Genomic DNA, 12,008 nt, shown 5'->3' on the forward strand with positions numbered 1-12,008 from the left:
TCCCAAAAATATCTGGGCCTCCAGGGGTAGGAAGAGACCTTGTGACTCCACAGCTCACTCTGTGGGTTGCTTTTAATGCAGCAGGTGTTAAAGGGGCTTTGTGCCTTGTCCCCACTGCAGTCCTTAGGAAGCAGGGTCAGGAAATGGACAGGGTGAATAAATGCATTTGTGAAAGAAGTCCTGTTACATTTTTAGTTGCTGTTCAACATATGAAAGCTTGATTTTAAAGCCTGCTGGGCAGAGTCCTTTCCTTATACAAGAGAAAGAAAGGGAAGTTCTGACAGAATAGGGGAAACTTTAAAAGTGGTGTATGAAGCTGGAGATGGAGCTTCTCTCTTGCAGTAACTGCTGGAGGTTGTTAGAAGCGTGGGCTGCTTGGCAAGTCCTCCTTGCCATGAGCTGATGTCACAGCAGTGATGTGCTTTGGGGCAGATGTGTGAAGCAAAGGCCTCATTTGTAGGAGGAAGTGGTGCTGTGAGCACTGGTATGGTTAGATCATCTCCATGTTGGGAGGCAGGCCTAGGTCCAGTGCTTGTAGCGCTGTTTTCTGATGTGTCTGAAAACTGTTTTTTAAGGGTTTGGGTTTAGCTGGAGCAACTGCCCTACACTGATGTGCACTTGAGGTTCCTTGAGCACTGCTGCTGGGCTGGGGGCTTGGCCATGGGTGGGAGGTGGAGTCCAAGGCAGGCAGGGTCTGTCCTTGAACCACACCTCCCTTTAATCTCTATTAGGCTTGAACCACGTGGGAAGAGAAGGAATTAATGAGAGCACCAAAGCATCAGAGACAAAGCTGGCACAGGAGTGAGAAGTGTGAGCTGGACACAATTTGCTGAGATAAAGGAAAATTGCTGGGGCTGCGGTAACGGTGTGTGTGTGACAGACAGGGACACAGTGAGGGATGTGACACACTGCTGCCTGTCTCACTTCATAATAGAGGCTTGCACTCAGTTAGCCCAGGGTCTGCCACTCTTTCTGTACTGCCTCAGCATCTTTCCAGACCCTGCAGCTATTCAGACAACCAAGATGACAGTGAATTTCAGGCAGATCTCCTGCAGCTTTCTTTAGCGAGTTGTCCCTTGTCTGAGCTGCCAGAGTGACTTGACCTAAAAGAAATCAAATTTGAATCATGGTTTCTTGGGCCCCAAACCCTCTACTTAAAGCAGCAGTCCACTTCTGCAGCACTGGAGGGCAGAAAATCAAGAGGGGTTGTACCTAGTGAGTGCATTGTGGAGCCTCTGAAAAGATATTTAATGTTTTTACAATGAAGTGCAATGGGAGTTTAATTTCTCATGCAGCCCTTACTGTGGTTTCTGTTTGCCTATGCCAGGTGACAGGATGGAGTTATCTCTCCCAAGAGGTCCTCAGTGCACTCAGAGTGATCTGCCTGGATCTTCTGGGTAGGGCAGGGAGAAAACAAGTACTTGCTGTACTCTTAAAGCTCTCTGTGATGGAAGCTGACAGTCCATTCCAGTGGGCTTTGGCTTCACATGGCTCTGTTTGCAAAGCCACAGTCTGTCAGTCACTTCTGCCTTTCAAAGCTTTGCTTCAGACTGCTTAAAAAAAAGGAAAAAATGTTTTATAGGTCCTGGTAACACTGGATTATTCATCTAACTTTCTCCAGCCATTAAAATGATAATTCAAAAGCCTTTAATTATTCCCACTTATGTAGCTCCCATGAAGGTGTAGCTTCAAAACTGCTTCCACTGTTGTGAGTTTAGGAGTTAATTATGAGTTGCCTTGTGCTGCTGGCTCAACTCCTGTGTGCAGGCCGTGGTCCTTTAGCACAGCCCAGCAGCTGCCAGAGCAGCTCAGAGAAGAGGGAAGCTGCAGTTGCTGTGCCTGCCTGATCCTGGGCAATAAAGCATGTCACTGGGCTGGTCCCCTGCTGGAATCTATGGCAGCCTGGCTGCTGCTGCTGGGCCTGGCTGCCAGTGGCCACGAGGACCTGCTGAGAGGGCTGTGGATGAGCAGGGATGGAGCAAGCTGTGGACTTGGCCCTCTCTTCCCTGCTCTTATGCTGGGCTCAGCAGGGAGTATGGAAGCTGCTCTGCCAGCTCTCTGCCATTGGAAAACCTTCAAGCTCTGGGAGATGTTTCAGTCTGGCTCTGCAGTTCAGCACAGCACTGTAACAGGCAGTAATTGCACCTCACCCAAGAGTTTGGGACTTTAGGTGACTAGTCTTTAGGTTCAATGCTGCGGCATGAAAATGTTGGTGCACACAACTTTTCTGAGCAGGGACATGCTCATGTGCAGCACTTCCAATACAATTGCCTTGAATGCCTTCTCCTGTGCTGCACTGAACGTGCTGACATTTGAGGGGATAAAAATACTGCTGCAAGCCTAGTTTACATTTTGCAGCTCTAAATGTAAAGCTCTTGCCTGTCACCAGCTTTTTATATCCTGGATTATAAGGCAAAGGGAAGAGGTGACACAGGTAACAGCATCTTATTGAAGGGAGAGGAATATTTGATGTAAAATGTCACAGATTGCCTCATGTTTAACTGTATGTAGAGATATTGTCCTGGAAGTATTTTACAAATTACTCAGAACAATGTCAACTCCAGCAATTGGTTGCATTCAGCATAAATATTTTGAGTTATTCATTACCATTAAAAGAAAATAGTAATTGTTCCATCTTTCACCTTCTCTTTTTTTAAATGAAACTTGGCAGGACCAAGCACTCCTTCCTCGTGCCAAATTATGCACTATAGAGTGGAGTCCATGAAAATTTATTGTTGCAGTTGATGTAAATTGCATCTAATGGGCAAATGAGTCACGGCTGTGCTTTGTGCTCTAGAGGCACATGCCAGCAGGGTGGAAGCAGAGGCAGAGCAAACAGGGCTTATCTGTTTCCCCTCTCCTGGGACAGTTTTCTTCTCCCTGCTGGGCTGCAGAGCTCCTGGGGTGACACTCTTTGCTCAGGTCCCTTCTGTTGTGGTTGCAGTGGCTGTAACAACCACCATGGGGTTAGGCCAAGGATTGAGGGCTACAGATGAGGGTGGATCTGAGCACTTAGCAGGATTTTAAGGACTCATTATAATGGGAACAAGCTCAGGATACAGTTCATGTAGTTTCCCTGTGCCCCACTGAAAAATTAATTGAGGGGAGTGTGGGAACACATCACTTAAAACTGGGGAGCATCATCTCATTGCCTTCCTGTGCTCCCAATGTCCTGTAGCTGGAGCTTGGCTGTGATTTTGTTGTTGGGATGAGAGTTGTTCATACAGCACCTCATGCCTGGGGCCCAGCCCCATCCTGGAGGCATTAATGTGATGTAACTCTTGTCTGGTCGAACTGGGAAGCTAAACCAGTTTGGAATGCAGATGGAGAAGGGTTTCTGCCCTCCTGTGAAACTTTTCAAGGCTGATGTGGAGAATCCAGCTCTGCACTGGAGCAAGTCCAAGCCTCTCTTCCCACTCTGGTTGTGAAGTACAAGGTAAATAAAAACATAATCCTTATTTTGTGGAAAGGCTCTTGAAGGCTTTAGGAGAGAGGAAGATGAAGCTGTTGAGCAGGAGTGTCCAGAGCATTGTAGCATTTGTTAAACTATTGACAAGAAAGTTTTCTCTAGCCTTCTGTAACTTCATTTAAAATGTGATATAATTATTGTTTATGCTAAAGCTGCTTCCTGTTTCCACTGTAGCAATTATGCCAGAGGCACACAATTTATTCCCGGTGTATCAGCCCAGGATACGGCCATTACCACATTAATGGGAAGTGCCTTCAGATTGTTACACTTGGCAATAACTGTATCCTGGAGTAACAAACTTCTCACCATTCAGCTCACAAGTTTATAAGCATCTCCTGATGAAAACAAACAGGAAAGCACTGATCATCTTTCCCCTGCCTCTTTCCTTCAAATGCACTTAATTTTAAATATTATTTTAGAGGAGAACCTGCTTCAAAGATGCTGCTGCTGCAGCAGTGTATGCTAAAGGAATGGGTGAGTGCTCACCCAGTGTTAAGGCTGCTCAGTGTTCACCTGGTGCTGCTGCAGTGCTGTTACCCTGGGGTGGGGATGGGAAAGCTGGAAATTGCTTCTGTGGAACAGTGACTCCTCGGTGGAAACAGTGACTCCCCAGACATCTTGCTGCCCCATCAGTTTTGGGTGGAGTGTGCCAGGCTGGGGTGAGTGATGGCCTTTGCAGAGGGTGGTCACTGTGAGGAGGTGCCACATGAAATGGTGATGTAATTCTGTAGTTTGACTTGCTGTTTTGGCCTCCTGGATTTCATATTGTGGCGATGACTTGTTTTAATTTCTTGAACCAGCTTTAGGCATCATGTTTACTGACTTTTGTTTCCAATGAGAAAATATGTAAATTTTAATTAATCCAAGCTGAAGTTAAAAAGAAAGCAGGCCTCTTGATTTGAGGGGGTTAAGGGCCTGGAGTCTTTGGGCTCATTTTTTCTATGGGATTCAATCTGAGTGCTTGTTTTGCTACTTCTTGCGCTCCAAGCCTGTCCAGCTTCTCTGCTGTGGTGGGATGGTTTGGTGATAGGGAATGCCTGCTGGTTTCTGGCTGCTGATGCTACACCAGTAAAACCTGCCTGAGTTGTTTTGGATTGTGAAGTGTCTGATAGTTGAGACATCATCCTTAGCTTTCCTCAAAATCTTCCCTGGCACTTCCTTAATGCTGAGTGTGGTGTGTTGTGGGGGCTTGGTGAGCCACATGTGCAGCTCTGCCAGAGGGGAAGTTTGGAAAGGCTGCACAATTCTGCAGGGCCCAGCTTGGGGAAATGCTCCAGCATCCTGGGCTGCCTTGGAGTCCAGATGGAAAAGGAAATTACTCTTACTCCAGTAAGAGAATTAATAACTTCAACAGGCAACCTCATGCATCCTATTCCTTTCCCCATGACCTGGAACTGGCAGGGCCTTGTGCATCCTGGCTGTCACAGGAGAATCAGCTGTGGGTAAACATTTCCAGTAGGATTGCAGAGTTTCCTGAGCACCCTGTGTTCCCTCTGAATTAGTGCTGCTGTGCAGGGGGATTCCTGGAGGTGCCTGTGCCAAGCACATTTCACACCCTGTGAGCCAGCTCCTCACCTAGGACACAGCAGGCTTTGGTGCTGTGCTCTCTGTGTGCCCCTGGGGCTGGATCTCAAAGGCATCTTCTGCCTAAATATTGGCAGGGAGCTTTTCCATTGCTCCTTTTTATGGACCATGAGTTTGTGGGAGTGCAGGGCTCAGTCAGGTTTGTATCTCTTGTGGCAATTAGCTCAACAGCACCAATTATATTGGATTTAATATGGATGCTAAGGGGGGGAGTGTAGCCACCTGCTTAATTCTGCATTTAATCCCTTCAGGTCCTTCATGTATTTAACAGCATCCAGTGATGCTGTGTTTTCTGCAATGGCTACCAGGTGCTGGTTGCAAGAAGAAAACAAAAATCATGCTTCTGGAAGGGAAAGTCAGCTTCTTGAGGCTATCAGAGCTGTATGAAACTCTGAAGTTGTGACACATCTTCATTACTAAAGCAAATAAGAATTTTTCCTGTACTTGTTCTCACACCTGTGCTTCAAACTGGGGTTAGGCTCCAGGATGGGCATCGCTAGCAAGAGGTGTACATTTGGCATGACTTGAAATACCAGTTTGAAGGCTGAAGGTGCTGCCAGCTGCAGTTTGCTGTTCATCTTTAGTGGGACTGTCTTATGGACAGTTTTTTCTGCTGTGTGCTGGGGAAAAGCCTTGCCATGCCACTGTCCTAGACTGGATATTGGGAAGAGTCTGACAAATGCTAGTGCTGGAGAGGATGTGTTTAAAATTATCCTGGCCTGTAACTGGCAGTGGCCCAGCCTCCTCTTCAGAACAGCAAAGCCAGGAAGGAGGAGATTTCCAGGGCCTGACTGGGGCTCTTTGGCCAGGCCATCACACCAGTTCTGTTCTCATGATGCACTAGGGAGAAGAGAAAAAAATAGCTTTGGACTTCTTTCTGTATGTGAAAGGATTTGGAATATTTGCCAAAGGCAGTGGAGGGAAAATCTGCTTGTTTTGGGGTTGTTTTCCTCTTTTTACTCCTGTTCCACGTGGGTTCCTGGGCACTGCAAGCTTAGCAGCCTGTGCTGATGAACAGGGGTGTCAGCTGTGAAGTGCTTCTCTTGGCTTGGCATGTGGAGCAGCCTGTGAAAATAAACTGGAAAACTTCAAAGTGTTTGCAGTGAAAGCAGTGTTCCCCTCAAGAATGGAGGAGTGTTGCTGTTAACCTGAAAACCAGAGCTGTTGGCTAGAAAGGGGAAAGTACAAAACATTCATTGCACAGGCTGGATGTTCTTGTGTTGTTGTTCATTAAAAGAAAAAAAAAAAAAGATAACAGGGAGACTTTTTTTCACTGGCCAAGTTCATTAAGCCAGAAGCAAACAACATTTTTCTGCTCCCTGGATTTTCACCAGTGTATATGGGGCTAAACTGATTTCCTGAGGAAACACAAGAACTTCTGCAGGGCTGGGGAGCAGTGAGATGTGGGGCTGGGTGAGAACCAGATCAACTCACTGGCTCTTGAAGTCTCTCCCCCTAAAGGGGTACATGACCAGTGCTGGGTTCACTTTTCACCTTTTTAGCTAACTCTAAGAACCTGGGACAAACCACTTTCCTTGCACTTTTAAGGGTACCTTCTGCAAAGTTTTTATTTTTCTTCTCTGTGTGTAGTACCTAAAATATAAATGATATGAATGCTACTTAGTGCCTGCCTACTGAAGTTACAATTAAGTCCTTATTGCTGCATGATTTGAGACAAGAAATACTAATAGAACAAACAAAGGATAAGAAATAATAACCTTTTAATGTATTTTTGTTGGTTGAAGTAAAGATTTAATGACTTCCACTTATTGTTCCTTTATCTTTCTGCAGGGATGTGAAAGCAGGAAATATTCTTCTTGGAGAAGATGGCTCAGTGCAAATTGCAGGTAACTTCCCTGGTAGCTTTGAGTAAACTTTAGGCATAACTGCATATCCAAGGAAATAGTTTACTGATCAAGGAGAGAAACCTGCATAAAAATGTTAGCTTCTAAAAGCCCCACAGTTCATAAAACAAACAAAAAATCCAGCAATAAACAAACCACGAACCAAAACTAAAAGCCAACCCAGAGTTTATTACCTCTTGTTATCTTAAAATACTATTACTTGGAATAATGACAATCAGCAGATATAAATCACTTGATTGTGAAGTCCTCAGAATCAATAGATCAGATAAAGTTCTTGGCATAAGCTAGTCAGATTTTGACATCAGCAGGTTTGTAGGCCTGGAAATGGAGTGCCCAGAGCTCACTGATTTATCATTGACCTGTGAAGTGGTTTTCCACAGGTCTCTGGTGAAAGGCGGACACATCCATCAGGAGGAAATGGGCATATCTGATGGTAAAAGTCATTTAAGGAAAGATCAGCTGGTCAAACTGCTCCTGTGGATGCTCCCTGCTCTGCTTCACTTGAGCTGGATGGCAGAGAGGGTGTTTGAGTGGCTGCACTGGCCCAGCCCAAACTGGGCTGAGCTGGAACTCTTGGGAGCAGTCATGCAAAGCAGAACTGCTCAGACAGTTGCTTTAGCTCATGCAGATGTGCCTGGAGATGTCTGCTGCACTCACTGCTGACATGAGCTGCAGCAGCAGAGCTGTGCTGGAAACAGTCCTGGGTGGGGATAGACCATGTGGAAAAGGGGACTTGTGGAGTGTTGTGCCCCCTGATCCTCTCCTGCTGTTTTATTTTGTTTCATACATGTTCCTACAGACTTCATCCTTCTTTTCAGAAATCAAGAATTATGCCCCATCCCTGAAAACACTCAAAATTGAATGAGGCTCTGAGCTTCTGGTTGGAGGTGTCCCTGCCCGTGGTAGGGGGCTGGACAAGATGACCATTAAAGGTCCCTTCCAACCCAAACTATTCTGAGTTTTTGATTATTCTTATTATTACAGACTATTAAGTAAGCCAAGATTTTTGGAGAGTACATTTAGAACCTGTGATATTTGTTTTTCCTTCTCTTCCCGTGGTGCTGTTTTCCTATTCTGAGTACAATTTTTCTCCAGTTCTCCTTTCCTCAGTACTGTGTTCTTCCCATGGATCTTGTAGTGCCTTTCCAGTCGTAGTGCCACCTAGCTGGGGAGCAGAGCTTTGTCCCCTCCTGCCATCCTGGCAAACATCCCTGTATATGTGTAACATTTTCAATCCCATCTTTATTTGGGAAGAGCCATGTCTGTGTCTGACGAGGTCTCTTCTTTAGTGCCCTGTCCTGTTGGTAGAGTCACAGCAGTGGTCAGGCCAGTGTGGTGGGAATTTAGGGACAAGGCAGTGACAGTTGTGTGGGGGAGAAGTGCCTGTAGCATTGTTTATTCCTTTGCAATATCTATGCTTGGCTTTGCATCTTGGAATGAAAGGTGTAGATTTTCCACCAGGAAGCAGAACATGTTGCAATGCAGTTTTTTCTAGGTAGCTCTCCTCTCTGTAGAGGACAATGAGCCCTTTTACAGGACATAACACCTATTTCTGTTTAAAAACCTGAAGTGTCTTTGTGTTCTTTTTTAAATCTCCTGGTTTCCTTGATGCCTGCTGTTACATTTCTGATGAGGTGTAAATAATTCAGTTATGTGGCAGCTGATGGAAGGTAGGGAGTGGCTTCCAAAATGCTCAAAGGAGCAGACTTTATGCAGTGAAATCCTACATTTTTTGCCATGATAGGACCAAGATGTAACATGTTGGATTTGTAATTGCACAAGCTTTTGATGCTCTTTTGGGAGAGGCTGCAAAAAGCTGTAACTCAGAATGTTTCTGCCAGCCTAGAGAGAGCTGCTTGTGTTTCTCTTCCACAAGGCTGTCAGGGCTTGCCTTTTTTGTATTAAGGCTCACTAGCAATAGATATTTGTGTATTTTTTCTGCTGAGCAATTTTCAGTTGATAAATAGATTTAAGGTTGCCTGGTCTTAGCTCTGTGCATTTCAGAGGATTTGTTTTGCCTGTGATTGTACATGTTCCCCAGACTGAACTGCTCGTGGTTTATATGTGCAACACCTAAATGATGAAATTCATCTCTCTGCATATCCTGTGAAAGCAGCACTCAGAGATCTGCAAAGTTCCTCTTTACAAATTCTTTCTCTGAACATGCAGAAGGACCAACCCTGCCACCTTTCATCAGCCACAGCAGGGCCACTAAACCAAGGTCAGAGGGTTCACTGCAGTGGCAGGAAGCACTCCAGTTTCTGTGGAGGCAGCTGATGACTTGAAAGAAATGAAAATAAATGAATGAATAATAGAGAAGAGCCTGACCTGGTCATAACATGAGATTTCGTTTCTGTGGGAATTTCTGACACTTAAGCTTCCTTGCCTCCTGACCCAGGATGAAGTAGCAGAATTTCTGGAGAATTTTTTGAGGAGGAAAAAATGCTGGAAGCAAACCAATCCTAATAAAATAAGATTTGTTTCAGCAAGATCAAAGCACTTGCTTTTTGACAATAATATTAATGCATATTATGAATAATTCTGTTGATTGTTGAGTGCTTCAATTATGGGCTGGATGACATCACTTCGTTCCCATGAAACAAACACTCTAAAGTTTCTCTGGAAAGTTACACCACGAGATAAAAAACAAAAGATTGATCAGCTGTGGAATGTAGCCTGAGGGTTGGAGTGAATGGGGCACCTCCCTGCAAGGAGCTGGTTTGGTATACATGAAAAATTTAAATCATGTAGCAAGGAAGAAAGACTTCCATTCTTTTATAATGACTCCTTCCCTCCTGCCACTCCTCTATCCAAACTGCCTATGAACAGTTGTTGAGAAGGTCTTATTCAATCTTTGGCTTTTCTGACCTTGTGTTCCTGTGCATTTCCTCCTGCTTGACACAATTCCTGTTCCTTGTCCCTGATGAAATGTAATTCTCAAATGGAAATGAGGAATGTACATCTCAATGTGGAGATCCTTTGAGGGGAAAAAGCCAAGGTGCATTTGAGATTGAGTGGAAACCTCACTGCAGGACTGTACCTCCACGTGTTGGTGAATTTAACTGCTTGAAACTTTCACTGTGTGGAATTCATGGCAGTAATTTTGCTGCACTATTACACAGTTCTAACCAGTGGAAATTAAAGCCTCTTTTGTGAATTTTGGGCTGTGAAATTCTGCTAAGGCTGAACAGAAAAAGCAACTTGATGAAGGTGTGTCAGACATTTCTCAGGTTCTGTTTGTAACCCTGAATTGGTGTTTGTGCATATGGGGAAAGCCACTGTGGGAGCACTGTGAATTGAGGTTGCTGCAGGTAAAGAGATGGAGAGATCTGTGAGCTCAGGGGCATCTGCTGGAAGTGGGAATTCTAAAAATTCCTCTAATGGCTTGCACAAATTTGCCAGCTTGAAACTCCTCCCCAGGTCTTATTTTTACTCATGACTCTATTTTTAACTGTGTCTCTGCTTTGGCTTTCAAAAAGTGCATCCACTGACCCAAGGAGAAAATTGCCTTTAACAGATCCAGCTGACCAGTGAGACCTAAAGTGAGGCCGTTTGCTTCTATCTTAACATTTCTTTTTTTTCCCCAAGGGCACTTGGGCTTGTGGCTTGGCACCAAGTTTTTGGTGCCTGTTACAATTCACAGTGTCACTTTCTCAGTTTGAAGTGTTCTCCTTCACACTGGATTAATCTGCCTTCTGGAGAGAGCAGGACTCTTTCCCAGATACCATTGTTCAGGGCTGTGCTGACAGTGGTTGCAATGTAAATGGAGATAGCCACGTTCCTTTGTGTTCCAGCCTCTCCATGGCAATTACTTCATTTCTTTTAATCAGAGCATAAAACCTCTTTGCTCTGGCATTTATCAGCTCCCTGGAGTCTAAAAGTGCACGGATAAAAACACTCTGTCAACATAAAACTGCATTGGCATCAGTATTGATGCATAAACCAGGAGATGGCTTCTCACAGTAAGCAAGGCTTTGCATTTGTCAGTTTATTTATTATGCAGGAGCTATAAATTACTGTGAAATGAAGTGAACTTCTTGATAGACTGGGAAGGGATGGGAGAGGTTGAGGAGAAACTCTCCCAGGATGCATGAGACTTGCTCAGTATGAGCCATGCTTCAGCCATGGCATGATGTGGGCATCCTACTGAGACTGAATTCAGACCATATCTTTGTTTTCCCCTGATTTTATCCACTGGGATATTAAATAATGCTGCCACCCACCCCTCTGAGACTGAATGTGATGATACAAGTGTCTGTCTGAGAGCCACACATCCCTCCATGTGTGGAATTTTTTGGTTCTGGAGGCAATAACACAATCTCTTCAGGATTTAAAATCAGGAATTCTCAACGCGCACTCCCGAGAGGTGCCTGCAGTGTCAGCCATGGTCTGGGCAGGCCGTGTTGCCAAGCAGTCGAAGTAGATTGAGATTTCACTAAGTTGTTCAGGAGTTGCTAATTGATCCTGGGCAAATTGCCTAACCCCTCTCTCTTTATCTATTTATAAAACGGGGATAGTTAAGGCCAGGCAAAACTTGTGTAACTGAATTTGTGTAACTTTCCACAAATCCATGCCAGCTTGTCACCGGTTCGCTGTGTTCCTGACTGCTCTTAATTCATGGCACTAAAATAGCCCTCTACATAAACATAGAGCTATGATGCAGGCAGTGTCATTCCCCACTTTCCCTTAGGAAACTCTAACTTTGGGAGATTAAATTGCCTGAACAAGGGGCAAAGCACAAATCTAACTTGGGAGGGGAGTGTTGATTGAAGGGTTCGCTCGAGGAGCTTGTGTTGTATCATGAACACCTTGGAGCCTCTTCTGCCTTTCAAAAACAGGGCCAAAAGTACTTTTCTCTATGATTGGTAGAGACTTCTAGGGCCTCTCCTGCAGCACAGAGTTGTGAAATAACTTTTTCTTTGTGTCACTGGTACTATCTGTGTTTCCTGAAGAGATGTTGCACTGTTTGATTGTTGAAACCACTTGTGAACGTCTCTGAGGGCACTGGGTGGCGTCACCCAGCCTGGGATTTGTCATCCTGAAGTTCCTTTGTGAAGCATGAGGACAAGTGTGCATTTACAGATCCAACA

At 44.9% G+C, this 12,008-nt stretch overlaps 1 protein-coding gene across 2 annotated transcripts in view; it reads left to right on the forward strand.

Annotated features, from left to right (window-relative positions):
- The window catches only part of OXSR1 (oxidative stress responsive kinase 1), an 87,262-nt gene that overhangs the window by 46,677 nt on the left and 28,577 nt on the right, over positions 1–12,008 (forward strand). For both annotated transcript variants that reach the window (XM_059478654.1, XM_059478661.1), the window contains one exon: positions 6,845–6,900. In XM_059478654.1, coding sequence (XP_059334637.1) covers positions 6,845–6,900 — 56 coding nt within the window. The remainder of the gene's footprint in view (positions 1–6,844; positions 6,901–12,008) is intronic.

The sequence above is a fragment of the Ammospiza nelsoni genome, chromosome 1 (genome assembly GCF_027579445.1).
Source record: "Ammospiza nelsoni isolate bAmmNel1 chromosome 1, bAmmNel1.pri, whole genome shotgun sequence".
Classification (NCBI taxonomy): Eukaryota; Metazoa; Chordata; class Aves; order Passeriformes; family Passerellidae; genus Ammospiza; species Ammospiza nelsoni.